Here is a 23,457-nt window from a genome sequence, read left to right as displayed (position 1 = left end):
ATTCTCAACATGTCCACACCACTACATTCGTAGTGCGCCTAATAGATGTTTGCCCATCATACTCATTACTCGTGGCAGATTAATCTACCAAGTCCCGTACGAGTTCGGGCATAGCGTGTGCGTTCACACAAGAAGGTCAATGGCCGGGAAGCCATATTTTAACTATATATGACGGTAGTATCTGTTCCCGAAAGAACACATACCGTGGATGACCATGCATGGTATGAGTATGATGGGCAAACATCTATTAGGCGCACTACGAATGTAGTGGTGTGGACATGGTGGGAATGTGGATCTCACGGGGAGAGTGCAAGGGAAAAGTCCCTGCAGACACACTATCCTCTGTTCCCTCGGTGGCTCAGATGGTTAGAGCGTCTGCCATGTAAGCAAGAGATCCCGGGTTCGAGTCCCGGTCGGGGCACACATTTTCAACATGTCCCCAGTGAAGTATATCAACTCCTGTTTGCAGCTAGGGTGTCTATTTAATTATCATTTAATTAATGAGAAAGTACTGAAGAGAATTGAGGAGAAGAGAAATTTACGGTATAACCTGACCAAAAACAGGGATCGTTTGGCAGGACACATTCTGAGACATGAAGGGATCAGCAATTTGGTGCTGGAGGGAAGCGTGTGAACTAAAAATCGCAGAGGGAGACTGAGACAGGAATACAGTAAGTAGACTGAGAAGAATTTAGGTCGTAGTAGTTACTCGGAGATGAAGAGGCTTGCGCAAGACAGAGTAGCATGGAGAGCTGCATTAAACCAGTCTTCGGACCGAATACCATAACAGCAACAGTTCAGACTTACATCAACAGTCATTGCCCTGGTTAGTTCACGTGTGTACATATGTATCTGCAAAACTAACAAGGGTGATCAAGTGTTTTATGCGTCCATGGACAAATCCCCATCTCCTCTACACAATTTAAACGTGCCTGTACAAGCATCAGTTCGTGCTTTGAATATGCGGTGTTCGGAATACGACTACTTTTCGTCAACTTGGTTACTATGATTTGATAAAAAAGAAAGAGACAACATTATACGTGGGTTTAAAACGAAAAATTGATTTCTACGTTAATTTATTCTCTTACAGGCTGAAAATTAGTACAGTTTCTTCTGGAAAAAAGAGGAACACTTTTGAACCTCCAGTTACTAGCAATACTTTCAATTAAGTCTTGAAATCATACAAGAAATACGAAAGAATGAGAAAAATTTACAATTTCTCTCGTGCCCCAAAGTGTTATGAAGACTTTAAATACGCACATATTCACATCTGTGTAGACTTGTGTACTCCACCTCTTCCTGCACAGGATTAATAAATGCCTTCTATCTTTATTTCTTTTCTCCTCTTGTGGCTTATTCGCGGAGAGTTTACCTCCTTTTAAAAGTGACCTTTATGTCTGCGGCAACGCTTATAGTTTTGTAATTGCAGAGAAAAAGTAGCACATGTAACATCGTTCTTAGCCTTACCGAGACAAGATTTGGAGTTAATGCGGCTCAAAGAAGACTAGTTTCCATGTATTCAGATAAACATACCTAACAATCTGCGATTTGCTGACTTACGTCGCTCGACAACCCTGTACATTGCCGGTACACACGCTCACGTACATTGATAACGTTAAGCTTGCACAGGGTCATGTGAAAATCGACGTGTTCACGCAGCTTGAACAGTTCAAGTCCGTGCACAAAATTAGCATGGAGGCGGTCAAGGAAGCTTGCAAAATGTTCTTGATGATCATTCGTGCTTGTCAAAGTTCGAGTTGCCAGTGCGACCAGTTTATATCTATATGCTCTGCTTTGTTGTTATGGCAATTCTTTATGTCTTACATTCATAGTAAACCAATTACATACCTGTCCATTTAAAACGATATGTGAAAACGATTTAAAAACAGTATGCCACATACTGATTTTTAACCGGTCATGCAACAGAAGTAGTTAAGTTTGGTACAGATGTAGATTTAAATTTTATGTTGATTTCTACATACACTGTGATGTGGCCAGACAGGTGGACGACGTGTGTAGCACGCTGTCAACGGAGCTGGGCGGCGCCCCCTACTTCTTCGGGCAGGAGGCTACAGAGCTGGAGGCGATGATATACGGCCACCTGTTCCTGCTGCTAACGGTGCCCGTGCCAGTCGGAGAACATACGTCCCTCTCCCAGGTAAACTCACATTGTAAGAGTCAAACCGCGGTGTGTCAGAAAACAACAAAATCTTAAGGATGAATGCAAATACTGCACCTAGATAAAGTGAGGGACCGTGAAGTGCAACGGAGAGAACATAAGGATGTCTAGTTAAACAAATATAGAGAAATAAAAACAGTAGCAAGAGACAGTACATCACGAGTAAGACTCACATGAATACGATGATAGGTCAAATAATGAGTTATTGTTATCACTTCAGTAATAAGATTATTCAAACCAACACCCGCAGCAGTAGTTTAGCTGTATGTGTCAACGTCATAGGCAGAAGATGATGAGATCAAACAGCGTATAAGAGAGCATTCAACGGAAAACATAGTAGGCCTATCGTAACCTCCCAACAGAAAAATAATTATAATATTCACATTTAGTGTAACCTCAAAACAGAAAAAAATCTCATTTAAGTTGCCAATAGAGAAATTTCTTTCCAATAATAAAATTTCATGTTTTAATGTGACCTTCCATTAAAAACTAACTGCATATCGAAATTAATAAGTTTTGACGTCAGCAGCGCTGCGTCATAGTCCTGTGAAATCAAAGAAAATGGTTCAAATGGCTCTGAGCACTATGGGACTCAACTGCTGTGGTCAGCCGGCCGAAGTGGCCGTGCGGTTAAAGGCGCTGCAGTCTGGAACCGCAAGACCGCTACGGTCGCAGGTTCGAATCCTGCCTCGGGCATGGATGTTTGTGATGTCCTTAGGTTAGTTAGGTTTAACTAGTTCTAAGTCCTAGGGGACTAATGACCTCAGCAGTTGAGTCTCATAGTGCTCAGAGCCATTTGAACCATTTTGCTGTGGTCATCAGTCCCCTAGAACTTAGAACTACTTAAACCTAACTAACCTAAGGACATCACACACATACATGCCCGAGGCAGGATTCGAACCTGTGAAATCATTCTGAATAAACTGAAAAATTCTTACCTCACAATTATGTCGCCAGATAACTCTGTCTATATATCAGCTCCTATGAGAATTTTTTGTCACAGCCCAGTGCAATGCTGGCCACTAGATTTTCATTTGTAGGAAAACAACTGATTCTCTTTTGCTTAATCAACATGAGTATGCACAGGAAAAATTCGTAAAATCTTTAAACTCAGATAAATGACTGGCAAAAGTTTTCTTCAGAACAAAAGTTATTATTGAAACATTTCTGCCAGGAATTACATGAGACTTTAACAATAGCATTGTGGTTAAGTCAGCTGTGACAATTAATATATGCGCGCGGCAACAGAGAACAATAATATATATTTTTTTACCTTATACCACATCGCTCAGGCACCGCCATCGTTCTGCACGACCGGCCAAACACAAGTCAACCGTTGCACCGCCCTGTCCGAACTCCAGAACTCAAGTGCTCTGTGCGAGCAACAAAACACGACTGCTCTCTGCGAGCTACTAAACTCGAATTACTGCCAACACTGCTCGGATCTGCGATTCTATTGTAGCACAGATATTCCATATCGCAGTCTGCGCGTGAGCAATCCATAGAAATTACATCTGATCAAGTGCGCTAGCGAATAGTAATGGACCTCTAGTGAACCCCGTACACTATGTAAAGCGTGATAGTAATCTAATGTTTACTGCAGATTTGAACACTATGGTAGGGGAAGTTATACCACAGAAGGTTACGAGAGAATACGGGCACCGCAGTAGCAATAAGAGACGAAAATGGCAGCTTTTATTCTGCAATAAATTTCTCGATGTAATATCACATACATCGTTTAAGGGGCTCCGGAACGCCCTATACTTGCAATGTTAAAATAACGCTTATAAATTACATCTTTTCTCACAAATTATTTGAGGTAGGAAGTTGAACTTTTTACACATTATTTATTGGAATATGGGCTACAACTTAACACAGGGATTTTACAAAATTTTAGTTCAGTTATTAAAGATGATTTTATTCAATTGTAATGAAAATTCACAACATTTTTTTGCAATTTTTTATTTATATATTGAAAAATATACAGTTTTTTGGAAAAAGGCTGTGTTAAATTATGCAGGAGGTACTGTGTAACATTTACTGAAAGTTTGAAACAAATATGTTTGGAAGATCCTTAGAAAACATGTAATTAGTATGAGAAAATAAAAGTTTTGGGAATCGAGCGACAAAGATTGGATTAACTTTTTGTGCATTCCAGGTCCATAGGATGGATTATCTTCATCCTCTGCAAACTCCTCCTCCAGCTTCCTCTTGTTCCTCCTCCTGTTTACTCTTGCTTGTATTTCTAGACTCTTTACAGCCCTGTCTGCAGCCCGAAGGCGTTCCTTGTCTAAAGCAAGCATCGCTCATACCATGTTAGAACCTATCTTCATTCCCATATTTCTAAATACCTTGGCTTTCCAACGTTTCTCCTTTTCTTAAAAGCCTTCAGAGGATTTCTAATAACTTTACTTTTACTCATTATTATACTTCAACAAAACAGAGACTCAAGAAACAGAATTAATTACGAATATTTTCGAAATAACGACAGAGTAAATAAACATGAAACAATCGACAAGCACACCAGCGATATATATTGAACCATCACAGGTTAGCCACAACACATACTTTATCTCACATCACTAAAATGTACCTGATGAACACGGACGTTAATAATAACACCATTTGACAGCAGTTTAACAGCGCCACAGTGGGTCACGCCCATGTAGAACACATTTCATAAAAAATTTGAAAATAGTTGTAGTCTTCGGAATTGAATAAGTTATATATCTATTAAAAGGTAATAGTCTGCAGATTCAGAAAACGCAAAAAAGTAAAAATTGAACTTTTCATGATTTTGAGCCTTTCCGGAGCCCCTTAAGAATTGCGATTGTGAGAGGTGTACCTAGGATACGCTAGGGGACGTGGGAAAATATTAGCTGGGTTGCATGGCCACACAAAGATTCGGAAAACACTTAACAGGTTTGTAGGATGTACCAACAAGCATGTACACACTTAGCCACAATTTGGTAATGCTGAAGGGTTTAGAAGTAGAATCGTCAGGGAGAATGAATCTGTAAAGTAGTGGGGTACTAAAAGACAGTAAAGACGAGTTGGGTTTGATGCTCTGTGATGTGGATATTTAGGTAGTGAATGTCACACAATATGCAACTCAGATCAGTTAAAGAAGAATGCACGGACATCGGAGTAGTTGCATACAGAAATATAAGACGGGGTGGTTGGGTGGAATGACGGTTTGTGCGATGGGGCGTCACTGTCTCCTGCCGTAACGAGAAAAGGCACCGATGCAGATCTGGAAGGCATAGGGGAACGAGTGTCTAGCGATAAAGCAAGGCAAAGGTCGTTGAAAACAGTCATTCGAAATTTTTAGGATCTTTGGGGTAACAGCATGCCAAACGATTATTATTCAAGTTACTTTATAGAATCTATAAGTAGAGAAAAAATATTAGGCAGATAAATACAATAACTGCTGAACATTAGCGTAACAGCTTATGCAACCTACTTTCTGCTAAGAACAATATATAAGACCATGAAAAAAAGTCACCATTGAGGCAGTTCTGACGTTGTGTTTCACTGTGGTAGCAAGACTTCAGTATATTGAAGACACCTTCATAGGGTTTGTCGACTTTGAAAAAACGACAGGTAATGTGAAATTGTGCAGGGTATTTGATATTTCAGAAGAAACAGGTACAAATTGTAAATCGCGGATTACATACAATATGAAGCAAGAACAGTAGAGGAATGGAAGACCAAGAATGAAGTACACGGATTAAAATGGATGTAAGTCGACGGAACAGTCTTTATCCCCTACCGTTTAAAAATGAAAGGAAATTCTTGGGGAAAGTATTTCAACGGTAAGATTAGCTGAGTACAATACGGAATAAAGAGGGTACTGAGGACGGAATATGAACTGAAAATAAACCAAAGACACGCGAGACTAATGAATACTAGCATAAATGAAAGTAGCCAAAAACTTCACATCAGAACTGGGGCCCACGTAGTGAAGGAAGTGACGGAATTGAGCTGCACTGAAATTAACCTATGACAGGTAAAACAAGGGGGTAAATAATAAGCTGTCTAGTACACGCTATGAGAGAATTCCTCACTAAAAACGTTAACTATAAAAACCCTCAATTGACTTTGTGACCGTTGGTGATCCAGTGGTCTAGCAGCCTTACCTTTTAGTTATTGTCCGTTACCTAATCCATAACAGCTGATCTGTTGTAACTACAAATGGGGTTGTTTTACTCAGATTTTGTGTTCTCAGTAATACTGTAGTCAATGAATAGTGTGTCTGCAGTGAAGAGGATTACTAAACGAAATGTCGTTGTAAACAAAGTAAAGGACAGTCACTATCTTTTCCATCACATCTATTCACGTCTGATTTCAACACAGATCCCATAAGTAAAAATATCGTCAGACGCCATTATAATAATCTGCACGCCCTTTCCACAGTGTAGTCCATTGATCAACGCGACAGACGTAAACGCCTAGTATCAATAAGTCGTGCTTACAATCACTTATTGGTAACAATACTTTGTCACCACTGTGTATAATTCTTATGTTTCACTAAGGTCGAACCCATGGCGATAGTGCCTTACACTGTTAGAATCAGATTTTCATCACAAACACGCTCATTACGCCATTAAAACAACAATACTACTCACTCACTGCCTGTAAACAATGTATCTCGTCATGCATACTTGGCGCTTAGCTAAACTTTTTCTATTAAAAAGAAGGTAGCGGAACGTGGATCTGAAATACATTCTCTCACTAAAAGGATTCTTTGGAGTCACTTGCGAGAAAGAGAATAGAAAATTTGTGAAGAGTTACAAAAAAGAAAACAAGGAGCATTATATTTGAGAGCAGGCTGTAAAAAATACGATGTATCAAGGATAAATTCCCTCTGAATCCAACAGTGATCTGCCTCTACAAAAATATCATCCGAAAATTCTAAATGAAAAAGTTAAATACTTTCGAAGTTTTATTTTAATTTAATTCAAAGAATATTTTCTCTAAATTGTTTATGTTGACCACCAAACACGTAACTGTCGGTGGTTACCATTTTTGCAGCGCAGCACGTAAACACTCATTTAACTCAGCTGCCTTTCAGAAAAGCTTTTGCTGGCCATGCAACCATCACTATTGAGCTCACCTGAGACACCACACATGAAAGACAGAGACGAAACATCACAAATTAATAACTATTGCGTTCATACTTCTAGCAAACTGTCCCTATTAGACAAAACATAATTTTTCTACATCACTTTAGACAGCTACTAGACAGTTACTTAGTTGCTATTACATCAGTCAAAAATGTAGACGTTAAGATAGTACTTTAATCATCTCTTACAAAATTACGCACAGTTGTATCTAACGTGACTGCGCAGAAAGAAATCTTAGAAGAAATGGTGATTTTAGTCATGTAATACGATACTTGCCGTGGTAAAATATTTACTATCATTGTCAACAGTATTGATAGAATATGTCGTCTTTCAGTCGACATATGATTCAAACTCTGAAGAGCTGGTATTCATTATGTGTTAAATAGTGCAGGAATTCCACTTCCGAAGGGCGGCACAAATACATACAGTGCCAACCTCGATAGGTAACCAGATTAGTGAATCATTATTCTTTGCCGTTCATGAGTAACGCTTTGCTTGTTATCATCATACTTCTGTCATCATTACTTATACATAAATGCATTCTTTGCCGTTCATGAGTAACACTTTGCTTGTTATCGTCATACTTCTCTTATCATTACTTATACATAAAAGCATACATATACAAATAGAATGACTTGTGTAAAATAAAAGACATTATTCAAATATTAGCTCCTACAATACTTCATACACCAAACATCTTTCATTTCACAAAAACCTTCATTACCCATATGCAACCCAGTATCATTTTCACTTCAAGTATTTACTTCTTCAGGTTACACTAATCAACCCCATTCACATCAATGAATACCCAACAGCCGCACATTGCTTCAGAACTTCTCTGCACAAAATTGACCTAATTACATCAGTTAACCATATACTTTGTACTATTAATCTAAACTGTTAACTCTTCATCTGTATGTCATTTTACGTGTTGTTCTATTTATCATAACCATCTGCCTGTATCTCCATCCAGGTCTCTACAGTTCCTCTGCTCTCTCATGACTCATGACACAAATCTACAAAATTATACAGATTTCTCTACTGATAGCCGCGTTGAGTGGCCGCGAGATTTGAGGCGTCATGTCACGCACGAGTCCTCCCTCGGGCATGGGTGTGTGCGTTGTTGTTCTTATCATAAGTTAGTTTGTGTAGTGCGTAAGTCTAGGGACTTAGGACTTCACACGCTTTTGAAAATTTTCTTTACTGATACTAAGGAAATACACTCACTAGTTTGATAGATGTTTTTTTCAGATCTGGCACTCACGTCTGTTCTTTCGCCACTAGTCTTTCTGTCGTTTTGACTTTTAACGCTTCCATAAAATATGGTTTGTAAGATATTACAACTATTATAGTAATTTCAAATTCGTACTATTAAGACGCATATGTGACGAGTCTTACTAAATGGTTCCCGACTGAAATATTTGGACTAGCGCTGCTTAATCTAATTAATAATTTCTACACTTTTCTTTATGCAGAGATAGGAAAGCTGAGAGAGCAATGAAACTTGAAACAAGAAGTAAAGTTTCACTCAGCTCAGACCATACCTATCACTAGCTGGTATACGAAATAAAGAGTTGTGGCATTACTAAACGATTCCTGACTGAAATACTTGGACAACCACTGCTCAATCCCCTTAATAATTTCTACAATTTTCTTTACCTACAGACTGGAAAGATGGGTGACGGATGAAACTTTAAACGAGAAGTAAGGTTTCCCCCAGCTGGAAGCACAAGTTTTGCCAATTGGTATACTAACAAAAGAGTTGCTGGTTTCGTAAGCATTCTCTGATTCTACTCCATCGTCTGGGTTACGTCTAGATGCACTGAAGGGAGAAGTCGTGGGATACCTCTGAATATCGAGTCGGACATCATTTCGCTCGGCATAGTGCAGCAGGTCGACGTCGTATGGACTCATTAAGTTGGAAGTCCCCTGCAGAAGTACTGAGCCATGCTGCCTCTGTAGCCGTCCATAATTGCGGAAGTGTTGCCGGCGCAGGATTTTGTGCTCATACTGACCCCTCGATTACGTCCGATAAATGTTCTTAGGGATTCACATCGTGCGATCTGGCTGGCCAAGTCATTCGCTCGAGTTGTTCAGAATGTTTGTTCTTAATACCAATTGCGAGCAGTTGTTGCCTAGTTACATGGCGCATTGTCATCCACACACGTTCCATAGTTATTTGGGAACATGAAGTCCATGAATGGCTGCAAATGATATCCTTGTAACCAGACTTAAGGGGCTCCGGAAAGGCTCAAAATCACGAAAAGTTCAATTTTTACTTTTTTGCGTTTTCTGAATCTGCAGACTATTACCTTTTAATAGATATATAATTTATTCAATTCCGAAGACTACAACTATTTTCAAATTTTTTATGAAATGTGTTCTACATGGGCGTGACCCACTGTGGCGCTGTTAAACTGCTGCCAAATGGTGTTATTATTAACGTCCGTGTTCATCAGGTACATTTTAGTGATGTGAGATAAAGTATGTGTTGTGGCTAACCTGTGATGGTTCAATAAATATCGCTGGTGTGATTGTCGATTGTTTCATGTTTATTTACTCTGTCGTTATCTCGAAAATATTCGTAATTAATTCTGTTTCCTGGCTGGCTCTGAGCACTATGGGACTCAACTGCTGTGGTCATCAGTCCCCTAGAACTTAGAACTACTTAAACCTAACTAACCTAAGGACATCACACACATCCATGCCCGAGGCAGGATTCGAACCTGCGACCGTAACAGGTGCACGGTTCCGGACTGCGCGCCTGGAACCGCGAGACCACCGCGGCCGGCTCTGTTTCCTGAGTCTCTGTTTTGTTGAAGTATAATAATGAGTAAAAGTAAAGTTGTTAGAAATCCTGTGAAGGCTTTTAAGAAAAGGAGAAAAGTTGGAAAGCCAAAGGTATGTGTTATTACTGTAAACAATAAAGACGATGAAAATCCCCAACATAGCTTGTGTCCCAAAGAAGAAGACAGTTGGTGTAAATATAACAAAGGACTGCTAACTGGTGAAGTGCACACTCATAAGCATAGTCTGCCTCATGCAATAATGGAGGTGATAAAACCTATTTTCAGAGACTTAGCAGCACCTGAACTGTTGAAAAAGTGTATTCACGGAAAAACTCAAAACCCCAATGAAAGTGTAAATAGTGTTATATGGTCGAGAATCCCCAAGACTGTATTTGTTGGAATAGAAACACTTCACTTTGGTGTGTATGATGCTGTTGCGACTTTCAATGATGGCAACATTGTAAGGTGCAAGGTATTTAGAAATATGGGAATGAAGATAGGTTCTAACATGGTACGAGCGATGCTTGCTTTAGACAAGGAACGCCTTCGGGCTGCAGACAGGGCTGTAAAGAGTCTAGAAATACAAGCAAGAGTAAACAGGTGGAGGAACAAGAGGAAGCTGGAGGAGGAGTTTGCAGAGGATGAAGATAATCCATCCTATGGACCTGGAATGCACTAAAAAGTTAATCCAATCTTTGTCGCTCGATTCCCAAAACTTTTATTTTCTCATACTAATTACATGTTTTCTAAGGATCTTCCAAACATATCTGTTTCAAACTTTCAGTAAATGTTACACAGTACCTTCTGCATAATTTAACACAGCCTTTTTCCAAAAAAACTGTATATTTTTGAATATATAAATAAAAAATTGCAAAAAAATGTTGTGAATTTTCATTACAATTGAAAAAAAATCATCTTTAATAACTGAACTAAAATTTTGTAAAATCCCTGTGTTAAGTTGTAGCTCATATTCCAAAAAATAATCTGTAAAAAGTTCAACTTCCTACCTCAAATACTTTGTGAGGAAAGATGTAATTTATAAGCGTTATTTTAACATTGCAAGTATAGGGCGTTCCGGAGCCCCTTAACTATTTCAAGTCAATCATCGGTTCAGTTGTACCAGAGGACCCAGTCCATTCCAAGCAAACACAGGCCACACGATTATGGAGACACCACTAGCTTCCACAGTGCCCTGTTGACAACTTGGGTCCATGACTTTTGGGGTCTGCGGCACACTCGATTCCTACCATCAGCTTTTACCAACTGAAATTGGGACTCATCTGACCAGGCCACGATTTTCCAGTCGTCTACGCTCCAACCAATATGGTCACGTGTCCAGGAGAGACGCTGCAGGCGATGTCGTGCTGTCAGCAAAGGCACTCGCGTCTGTTGTGTGTTGCCATAGTCCGTTAACACCAAATTTTTCAGCACTATCCTAACGGGTATGTTCGTCATACTTCTCACGTTGATTCATACGGTTATTTAATGCAGAGTCACTTGTCTGTTCGCACTGACAAGTCTATGCAAACACCGATGCTCTAGGTTCTTACGTGAAGGCGTTCGACCACTGCGTTGTCCGTGGTGAGAGCTATTGCCTGAAATTCGCTACTCTCGGCATACTCTTGACGCTGTGGATCTCGGAATACTGAATTCATTAATGATATCCGAAACGGACTGTCCCATGCGTCTAGCTCCAACTACGCTTTCGGAAACATTTTCACAAAAATCACGTGAGTACAAATGGTGTGCGGCCATTTGTCACGCCGGACATTTGCCACGCCGGACTTCTGCCACGATTTTACCTGCTCCGAAGGATTGGGTCCCTTGTCTCCCCCTCCTCCTCCTCACCTGCCACCCGACCCCTGGAACTGCATTTAGTAACTTCACTTTAGTGGCACTGTCATCAGTAACTTTACCGTCGCTGTGACGCAGTAAAGGTACTTACCGAGCCTTTCCGCAGGTTTACTTTGAAAAGTGTCAAAGCTTTTCATGTTTATAAATAAAGGAGGTAATTGCTTTTACAATCACTCATTAGTTTATTGCAATGTATGAAGTGTGATGGAGGTGAATTATTGCGTCAATAAGCGTCGGTAAAGGGCTTTGATTATTCTCTTTGCAAACTTGGTACACTTTGTGCATGGAAGGAATTCTTCTGAAGCGTTCCTAGCTGGGAAGCCCGGCGACCAGGTGGACACAGGTAGTGCGCCCACGGGCTAGCGGCGGTCGCGCGCCTATGTCAGCACGCTTCACAGAGGGCAGGCACCCAGAGGATTAGCGACAGGCGAAGACGCTGCCAAGGGAAGCCGTGGACATTTGCACGTGTGCCCGAGGCAGCGGAAACTATAAACATAGAGCGAAAAACAGCTTGTCACGATTCTAGGTAATGCGGACAGAGCGGCGAGTTGAATAGCAACAACACGACTTTGGTGTCCGAGAATCTCAAGTGGCCCGGGGAATTTTGGCCGTTGCCCGCCAGCAGAACACCTGGGAACGTAGCGGCAATACTCAAAGGGAGAAGTCTTGGTTTATTTGTGTACTCTGTACACACAGGGTATCGCTCTCTTTTCCTCGCAAAATGCGACGGCAAGGAGGGAGGAAATTTTGAAACGGACCTTGAAAGGTGGCTACACTGAGCCACAGCGCCAGAGATCGCTAGAGAGCATTGTTCCGCCGCCTCCACGGGCTGTCATTATTGAGATGTGCTAGAGGTCACTGCTTGGGGAGAGCTCGTAGTAGTCAGTTGGTGTTCAGATGTGCTAGTAAGGAGTGCTTGCTGAGATGTGATATTGAAAAGTTCTTGTTGAGATGTGGTAATAGCGAGTCGGTGTGGAGATATATTGTAATTATGACAGTGATTTTGGTCAATATATGAAGGTAACGAAACTTGATTTATTTTTCATTATTTCCGTGTTTTAAATAATGCGTCATTACAGGTTCAGTCAACAAAGCATCTGGCTTGTGTTCTTGGATTAGAGTGTAATTCTGGTTTTCTTGAGTAATTATGGTATTTTTATTTCCTTTAATTAATTCAGTATAAGTGATATTTAAAATTTCTTGTGTTGTTGAAGAAGAACCGTGCCAGATGCGTACGTTGAGTCATACTTCCACACACAGAACAGTTACACTTGTGCTTTGGTTTCGTAGGTTTTATAGTTGCTGGGGACATAATTAATTAATTGTGTTAATGAAAATTTCCATTTCATTCTTTGTTGTTGTTCTATTCAGTCAGATAGCGTAATAATAACAGTCAGGGCCAACCGTTACGAGACTTCGTAATCGAACAGACAGCTACTAAAGCAAAAAAAAAAAATTAAAATTATTTGCATTCAACTTTTATTAAGCCCCCATGCACGTGGCGACCACTGCTTCGGATCGTCCCTTGGAATTCTTCTGATTGTAGAAATAGTGGACAGTAGCATTGTTGTAGTAATTTTTAGTTTAGTAATTATAGTCTGTTTTGCATGTGTAGATTTGGTAAGTGTCATTCTTATAATGGTATTTTTTCTCTGAATTTGATTTGTTGTCTTGTATACGCGTTTGACGACTTAGTGCAATTATTTCAATTGTTCGTTAATCGTGTTTGAGGGAAACATTTCGAGTGAATGGTATTGTTGGAGATAAAGAGTCATTGTGTGTAATTTCCGTACAGTGACGAGTTTTGTATGCTTTGTAAATGATTACGCGATCGATGAAAAAGGCAAAAAAGATGAATAGTGAGAATAACGAAATTGTTAACATGGCGAACTCGCCAACAGAGGAAAACAGTATGATGGATAATGAAGTGGAAAACAATGTAATAAGTCGGGAAAATAGTCCGGAACCATTTCAAAATTTTTCTCAATCAGGAAATTCACAGAATACGAGATTAACGATAGAAGATTCGGAAATAGTATCGAACACAGATAGCTTTACAGCTATGACGAAGGAAACTGGTTTTGCGGGAAATGTTAGGGGCGGAAGGAGTTTCGAATCAGTTACTATGGAGCAGTTGATGAGTGCTATATTAAAAATGGGAACACGGTTAGACTCACAAGGATCTGAATTAAAAACAGAAATAGGAACAATCAAAACTGAGATGGGAACAATGGAAACACGGTTAGATTCACGAATAGGGACATGTTTCAAAAACATGAAAGATGAATTAAAGAAAGAAATCAGAGAAGAAGTACAACCGATTTTGAATTCTCACAATAATAGATTAATTGCAGTAGAGATTAGACAAAGGGAACAGGATAGAGAACAGGAAGAAAAAGATCGCGTGATAGTACAAAAATTTTCAGAGTTAAATTTACAACGTGCACACGATAAGGAAGAGATATTTGAGAGAATCGAGGAATCCGTACCAAATGACAGAATAAATAATGTAACACAACAATATGAACAGTTAACTACCAAATGTGACAACACTGAAACCCGAGTCGCGACACTTACGGAAGACGTAGGTAAACAGAAAGAAAAAATAGGTGACTTATCGGAAAGAGTTGAGGAGATTTCAGATAAATTGACAAGTCTTAGTTTACATGGGGATAGAGATTCAGATGATACAGCTCCATTACCATTCGCAGAAACCGAAGAGTACCAGAATATAAATAAGCATGTTGAAAATCAGGGAAAATTTAATGAACGCGTTAAAAGGGAAGTTGAGGCATTACGGAAGCAAGTCAAACAAATTGAAGGGGAAATCGTAGGAAAAGACAGTAGAAGAAATTTAGAATCACAGATAGCAGAGGGCTTTGAAGAAGATAATTTGTTTCATTTACGGGATGCAGCAAGGGAGCGCCAGGCGCGCGAACTTGACAATAATCGACATTCAAACTGGGACAGACGCGGTAGGTCTTTGTCGCCACGAGGCGAAAACTTTGACTATAAACACTTTTTGACTGTTCGGAAATTTAAGATCTTCCGTAATTCTAAGAATGACATACATCCATGTGCATGGTTAGATCAATTTATGTATGCACTCCCACCAAATTGGCCACTAAGTCACAAACTGGAATTTATGTGTGGATATTTAGAAAACGAACCGGCGACGCGGATGCGTGCACTCATTAGAGATTGTAATAATCTGAATGATTTTTATCATGCATTTCTATCGGCATATTGGTCCGAAAACACACAAGACAGAGTCAAACACAGTCTTATTATGCAGCGTAATTTCAAACAGTCTGAGTTCCGCACGCCAGCAGAATATTTTGAAGATATGATTCGAAAGAATCAGTTCCTTTCCAACCCTTATAGCCCGACTGAATTAATTCGCATTTGTTTAACTAAGCTGCCACAATCCATAAGACAAATTGCTTTAGCTGGAAGATGTAAAGACGACATTGAGACTTTTAAGACTTTGTTACAAGAACTTGAGTATGACAACGACGACGGGACTTTTTGTAACTTTTTCAGTAACGGTAATTACGATAGATTTTCAGAGAAAAGGGATAGTGATCGGAACGGGCGTTATATGGGTAATTTTGAGAATGACAGACGTAACAGACAGGACAATAGATACCAGCCTTATGACAATAACAGACGTTCCAACAGAAATTACACAGACAATTATAATAACGGTAATTCTTACCGGAATGATCAATCATACGGAAACAGTAATCGGTATCATCAAGACAGAAATTATTCATACAATAATAGAAACTCTTACTACAGAAATAACCAGGGTAGTAGGTCTAACAATAATTTCAGAAGTGACAGTCGAAATTATACAAGAAGTAGTTATGCAGACAGACAGGAAAACAGAAATTTTAATAACAGACACAACCAAGAATTTGCATCTAACAGACAGGAAGGACCTAATTGGCATCCTCCGCGTGACAGAAATTCAGAGAGACAAGTAGAAATAGTAGAAATTGATCCGCGAAATGACGGGAATAATCAAAGACGTGACGCAAACAATCGACCATGACTTGCAGCTTCGGCTTCTGGCAGCAATTTAGACGGTTCAGAAAGTAATGACACTACGACTTTACACTACGTACGCCTGGAAGACATGAGAGACATTTTGCTAGATGAAAAGGAAAATAATGTAGACGCATTTTTACATCCTGTTACTGAACTATGTGTGGGTAAGAATAAGTTCACTGCAGTTCTAGATTCTGGGAGCCCATTGAACGTCATTAGTGAATCAGTTTTTCGTATATGTGAAAGAACTATTGCCTGTCCTGTGTTACCTATTTTTAAAACTACAATTCGAGGAGCGATTTCTGGAAAAGGTGTGGAAGTTAAACAACAGACCAACCTAAATTTCATTTGTCAAGGATACGAATTGTCTGCTAATTTTATTATTGTTCCATTACTCAGTACACAGATTATATTAGGTATGGAGTTTCTTAACACACATAAGTCAATTTTGAACTTTAAAGAAGGAAGTGTGAATTTGACTGTTGCCGGAATGCCGAAATGTTTGAAATTTTTCGAGTGTTTAGCAAGATCTGAATCAGATACAAAATGTTTAAGGTTTCTTACTTCTGATGCTTTCGTTGAGCATTATGACGACAGTGTGTTTATTCATGACAATGACAATAGATACAGAGACGCGATGGAGGATATAATTAGTAGCGAAGAATTAATTAATGAAAAGGTTAAGAAAGCTGAAGTGCCAGATGACGTTGCAAAAGAAGAGCTGCACCATATTTTGACTTCACATGCTACAGTCTTTAGTCATCACACAGGAACTATACAAGGCTTACAATATTTATTTAAAGTAAAAGAACACACACCATTTCGCGGGAAAACGTACGCTATTCCTTTGGCTTACAGAGACAAGGTTAAGAATGAACTTCAATACATGTTAGATCAGGGCATTATTGAGCCAGCAGTCAGCCCTTATACCAGCCCATTACACGTTGTTCTTGAAAAGGATGGGTCAATTCGTTTGGTTCTGGATTCCAGACAGATAAATAATATTATTATTCCTGAAACTGACCGTCCACAAAATTTAGATGAACTTCTTCAACATTTCCATGGAATTAAAGTTTTATCCACGATTGATATGCGCGCAAGTTTTTGGCAAATAGAACTCCACCCTGATTGTAGAAAATATACTGCTTTTTTAGCCTTTGGTAACTGTTACCAGTTTCGGAAATTACCGTTTGGACTTACTGTATCTTCTGCAGCATTCATTCGTAGTTTAAATGAAATTTTACCTGTTTATCTTCGTGACAATATTACTTTATATGTTGACGATATTCTTATTGCTAAACGTTCTTGGAGTGAGCACAACAAAATTTTGGATTCATTATTACGTATTTTTGCACGAGTTGGCATGACAGTGAACTTGGAAAAATCTGAATTTGGTCGATCTCAGGTGAAATTTCTCGGTCACATTATTTCTACAGAAGGTATTCTTCCTGATCCAGAAAAATTAGACGCTATTCGTAATTATGCTGTTCCTACCACAAAACGTGATGTACGTAGTTTCCTTGGTGTCTGTAATTTTCTTAGACGCTTTGTTAGATTGGACAATTTGGCCACACCTCGTTTATGTGAATTATCTGGAAAAAATTCTAATTGGTGTTGGGATGAGGAAGCTCAGTCAGAATTTGAACAACTTCGTGATGCTTTAGTTGCTGCCCCACTTCTTTCACATCCGGATTTATCTAAAGATTTTTGTTTGGCGACGGACTCATCATACAAAGGCCTAGGTGCACATTTATTCCAAGAGATAGAAGAAGACGGCGTTGTAGTACAGAAAACTGTTGCCTTTGGAAGCCGTGTTCTCTCTAAATCAGAGAAGAATTATTCGATTACGGAACTTGAAGCTTTGGCTGTTGTATGGGCTTTCACAAAATTTCGCACATTTTTGTTTGGCAGACATACTAAGGTTTACACCGATCATCGAGCTCTGGAATTTCTTATGTCAACAAAATTAACTCACGGCAGATTGTCACGATGGGCGTTGTACCTACAGGAATTTGATTTTAGTATTGTTTACATACAGGGATCTTCAAATATTGTTGCTGATGCTTTATCACGTGCACCTATGGGTTTGAAACAAAGTGCCGAAGAGGACGGCAAAGAAAACCATTATTGTTTGATGTACATTCAAGGTGTTGCGTTTGAGAACTTTATTTCGTCTTCGCTCCAGGACATCGCTAAGGAGCAAAATAAGGATCCAATCTGGAAGGACATTAAGGAGAAGTGGAGGAGAAAGGAAAGCGTAGCGATCAGACAGTATTATTTAGTTCGCAATGATATTCTTTTCAAACGAAAATCGGTCGACAACTCTGTTTGGTTAGTTTGTATTCCTGATGAGTGGGTCAATAAATTGATTTGGTACACACATTTCAGTTATGCGCACTTTGGTCCCAGAAAATGCTTTCATAAATTACGAGAAAATTGCTACTTCAGTAATATGGAAAAACGTATTCGATCTGTTCTTGCCAAATGCAAATTATGTCAAAAGGCTAAGCCGCCAACAGTTTCTCACAGAGCACCGTTGTTTCCTATCATTCCAGCGAAATTAAAGGAGATGGCTGCAGTCGATTTGTTCGGTCCAGTGGTTCGTTCTACTAATGGTTTTGCGTATATTTTCGTAGCAGTGGAATTAACATCAAAATATGTGTGTTTTACACCTTTACGCAAAGCAACAGCTCGTTCAGTATCTAATGCTTTCATCAAACATTTTCTTAAGGAAGTTGGTCATGTTGATAAGGTTATATCAGATAATGGATCACAGTTTCGCTCTAAAATTTGGCTTCGTACTCTACGGCGTCGTAAGATTAAACCAATTTTCATTTCACTTTTTCACCCTCAATCTAATGCTTCAGAGAGATGGATGAAGGAAATCAATAAATTGTGCCGTCTTTATTGTCATCAGAATCACAGAACGTGGGATCAGTATCTTCATCTTTTTCAAAACATTCTGAATGAACTTCCTAATGATTCAACTTCTTTACCGCCTACACTGATATTAAAGAATAAAGCACCGACAAATCGCATTTCTGAAATCGTTCCTTTCCCGCCTTCACGGAAACTGCGGCATTCTGAAGTTGTCAACCTGGCTCTACAAAATATTGCATCGGCGGCTGCTAGAAGAGAGAAATCAGCGAAACGTCCTGGTCGTTTAAAAATCTTGTCAGTTGGCCAGAAGGTGTTAATTAAGTCCCACCGTTTGTCTCATAAAGGAAAAGGCTTGTGTCGCAAATTTTTTCTGCTTTATAACGGTCCATATAGAGTTCGCAAAATTATACATGATAACACTGTTGAAGTAGAAACTCTTAAATCTCGACGCTCTAAGGGAATACATCACATATCTAACGTAAAAATTGTTGTGGAATGACATACTTGTGAGAAACCAACAGTTTACGTAGAGTACAAGGATACCGCGCTGTGTTTGGCGGCGGCACATACTCAAAGCAACAGTCAGTCTGCGCGCCGCACAAGGCAGTCGTTGACCGCAAACAATTACCTTCCTACGTCACGCGCCTACAGCTGATCGAGCGCTCAGTGCGAATGCACTGACAGACGTAAACAAATACACAGTCTAATTTCTCCGACTAAATTCTGTATAAAGCTATAAGGACTTCATAAATTATGTTATTAACGTTCAGTATTTTTCAGGATACGGTTGTATAAAGTATTTAAGACCTTCAGGTAAATTCTGTGCGTGTCCGACGTTAAGACGACTTGCTTTGGAGAAAATTTTCAGGAAGAAGGTCATTTCGAAGATGAAACTAATAAACTAAAAAGGGTAACTATTAATTGAGTTTATTTTTCAGGTAACATAATTTCACTTAGGTACGTACTTTAGACGTAATTTGCTGCTCGCGATTACGTGACTCATACTTTGTGCTAAATTTTATGTTCTATGAAATTACTTGTGAAGCGACGTGCTTGTGTACATTTACTGATTTTGACAATTATTGATTAATGAACAGTGTTATTACTTGCGTATATTATGCATCGCTTGGCTGCTATGCTTTTTCACTGACGTCATATTTTTTTTATTATGTGCCTGCTGTGCTTAGTTATTTAAATTATAATTGTCACCTGATTAATTGTGCTGATGTGGTTAGATATGTAAGTTATACTTTGTGATTTATCTGCTTGCGCCTTCATGTTTACTTATTAAGATTACATATGAAGATTTATTTGCTTATGGCGATGTGATTCTAATGACCTGTTTATTGTGTAAGGCATGTTTGCTGCTGTGCGTATGGATTGCATATTTACACATTTCTGTTTTGTTGTCATAACTACTCTTCAATCTAGTATATAGAAATGCTGATATACTGTGTACAAATATAGAGTTTAGGTTACACTGTGGTATTAATTATAGATTGTTCACTTGGCAGAGCCTCGTTGTAGGGATTGTGCTGCATCCACTTGTTGACATTCTGTTCTCTACTGGTATATTTACTCGCTATTGCATGTTTTGCTTACGCTCAGTGCCTTATATTTTTAAGATAAGAAAATGAACTGCTATAATTCGACGAACGACATTAGTAAAAGAAAGTCATAGAAGTCACATGAGCTGAGGTTTTATGGAAGCTGTATAAATTTATGCTAATAGGAAGGAAGCTAACGACATGACAGACCAAAACTAGGTTTAGACCATTGACAGTATTACACTGCATTTTTCGTGAGCAATTGAAATAGGAAGTGACACTTGACACAAGGAATACTCCACATGATTGCTTCTGCCATGATTCTTGAAGTGGTGTACACACTGTGAAATATTATGATTATTCACACTCCGTAATCGTACTTAATTACTGAGAGTTATTCGAACTAAGTCTGTTAGAGGTCATGTATGCATTTCTTTTATTTAATGATGGACAAGGAACCAAAATGTATCTTATAATTTATAATGAGTAGAAAATTTGGGTCAGATGGAATACACAGAGGTTGTGTGTGGACAATGTGTCTTCGGATTGTATGGGATGCTGAATTGAAGTTGCACTAGGATTTTATCTGTACTTGTTCGAGGAGACTGACTAGAGGAAAGAGTTGTTATGGAAGTGAAATGATATTGGTGCTGAGGTTTATATGTATCGACGTATTATTGAAGTATTAAGATTAAGTGATGATTATTGGAGTTTGGTGGATAAGAGGTAAAGTAAGTGAGGAGCATATTTTTTTTTTTTGTTGGTCCATATGGAACAAGGAGGATGAAGATGGCAGACTAGAACACTCAAGTAGAAAGAAGATTGCCTACACACACACTTTGTTAAATCAATAAGCAGTATACATTTTTTTTTGAAGAGAGGAAGTATTTGCATATCTTGGCTCACTGACAGTTGTTCAGCAACAGTACAATTTGATCTGGCTTGGCAAACATTGGTCTTGACATGATGACTATGACGTTGACTAACTATTATTGACTGTTATACATTGCTGCCACTACTACTTGGTACACATGATGAACATCAAATCTTGGACAGAGTTACATTTACACAGTTAACACTATTCAATTACACAGTAGCACTTAATGAGGATGAAAGATGAGTGGATGTGTTTTGTGTGTTTTCCTTTCCTAATCCTACCCACCTATCTCCTAAATATTATTTTATTTGTTGGTAGTGGCTTGCACTGACACCCATAAATATTATAGGTTAACTGTTATTGTGTACTGTAATAGTTAATGTGACAATTAACTGATATCATTTGTGTGTTTATTATGATTTGTATGTTTAGTGTAAGAGCATTGATTATATTTTGTTAAAGAAATTGTATGTGCATTCAAACTATTGTTCATGACTGAACTGTCTCAGTAGTTATGGTGAATAGTATGGACTGTTACTTGCACTTTTTCTACATGATTGGTGCCACAAGGACATGTTTAATTTCTGCTGATGAACTGTGTGATCAGTGATTGTAAAAAAAAATTATGGACTGTTACTTGTACCTTTTCTACAATATTGGTGCCACTAGGACATGTTTAATTTCTGCTTATAAACTCTGATGAACAGTGTGATCAGTGACAGTGTATTTTATTGAACTGCTTCTGCTGAGAAATGTGACTTGTTGCTGTGTGTACCTGATCAACATTGCTGGGTACCACTGATGGACTGTTTCTACTGAAAAGATGTCACCTGTTGCTGTGTGTACCTGCTCAACATTGCTGGGTACCACTGATGGACTGCTTCTACTGAAATGGTGTTACTTGTTGATGTCTGCACCTGCTCAACATTGCGGGGTACCACTGATGGACTGCTTCTACTGAAATGAAGTCACCTGTTGCTGTGTGCACCTGATCAACATTGCTGGGTGCCACTAATGGACTGCTTCTACTGAAATGGTGTTACTTGTTGGTGTCTGCACCTGCTCAACATTGCTGGGTGCCACTGATGGACTGCTTCTACTGAAAAGATGTCACCTGTTGATGTCTGCACCTGCTCAACATTGCTGGGTGCCACTGATGGATTGCTTCTACTGAAATGAAGTCACCTGTTGCTGTGTGCACCTGCTCAACATTGCTGGGTGCCACTGATGGACTGCTTCTACTGAAATGAAGTCACCTGTCGCTGTGTGCACCTGATCAACATTGCTGGTGCCACTAATGGACTGCTTCTACTGAAATGGTGTTACTTGTTGGTGTCTGCACCTATTCAACAGTACTGGGTGCCACTGATGGACTGTTTCTATTGAAAAAATGTTACTTGTGGTATTTGCACCTGTTGACCATTGCTGGGTGCTACTGCTGGAACTGTCAACTGCTTATTCTTGGGCTATGGAAAGCGTTTATGTGAATATTTGTATAAACTGATTTATTGTGTATTACTGTTTGTGGAAAGTTATGAGACTCTTACCTGCACATATTCGTCATTGCTGACGCTATTGATTGAACTGTTTAACCACATAATACTTGTATAAACTGTTATGTAAAGTCACATGTATGAAAGAATTTGTATTGCTTACTGTATTCTATATAATAGGTTATTGAAAGGTCAGTGCAAAGCCAAAATTTTATCTAGTTATATGATATTTACGTATTAATATTATCTTTTATTTTTGTCTGTATTTTTTTGACGAATTTGGTGGTATTTTCACCACCAATGCTGGCAAAAATACCATCAAATTCTAGCCGTGGAGGAAGGGCATATGAAAGGTGGCTACACTGAGCCACAGCGCCAGAGATCGCTAGAGAGCATTGTTCCGCCGCCTCCACGGGCTGTCATTATTGAGATGTGCTAGAGGTCACTGCTTGGGGAGAGCTCGTAGTAGTCAGTTGGTGTTCAGATGTGCTAGTAAGGAGTGCTTGCTGAGATGTGATACTGAAAAGTTCTTGTTGAGATGTGGTAATAGCGAGTCGGTGTGGAGATATATTGTAATTATGACAGTGATTTTGGTCAATATATGAAGGTAACGAAACTTGATTTATTTTTCATTATTTCCGTGTTTTAAATAATGCGTC

General features: G+C 39.1%; 1 protein-coding gene across 1 annotated transcript in view; it reads left to right on the top strand.

Moving 5' to 3' along the window:
• The window catches only part of LOC126234831 (metaxin-2-like), a 166,672-nt gene that overhangs the window by 124,955 nt on the left and 18,260 nt on the right, over positions 1-23,457 (top strand). The window contains exon 4 of the mRNA XM_049943573.1: positions 2,003-2,158. Within this exon, the coding sequence (XP_049799530.1) occupies positions 2,003-2,158 (156 nt within the window). The remainder of the gene's footprint in view (positions 1-2,002; positions 2,159-23,457) is intronic.

This window comes from Schistocerca nitens, chromosome 2 (assembly GCF_023898315.1).
Source record: "Schistocerca nitens isolate TAMUIC-IGC-003100 chromosome 2, iqSchNite1.1, whole genome shotgun sequence".
In the NCBI taxonomy this organism is placed as follows: Eukaryota; Metazoa; Arthropoda; class Insecta; order Orthoptera; family Acrididae; genus Schistocerca; species Schistocerca nitens.
The sequence above is the reverse complement of the archived record's forward strand: the minus strand, read 5'-3'. Positions and strand labels throughout refer to the sequence as shown.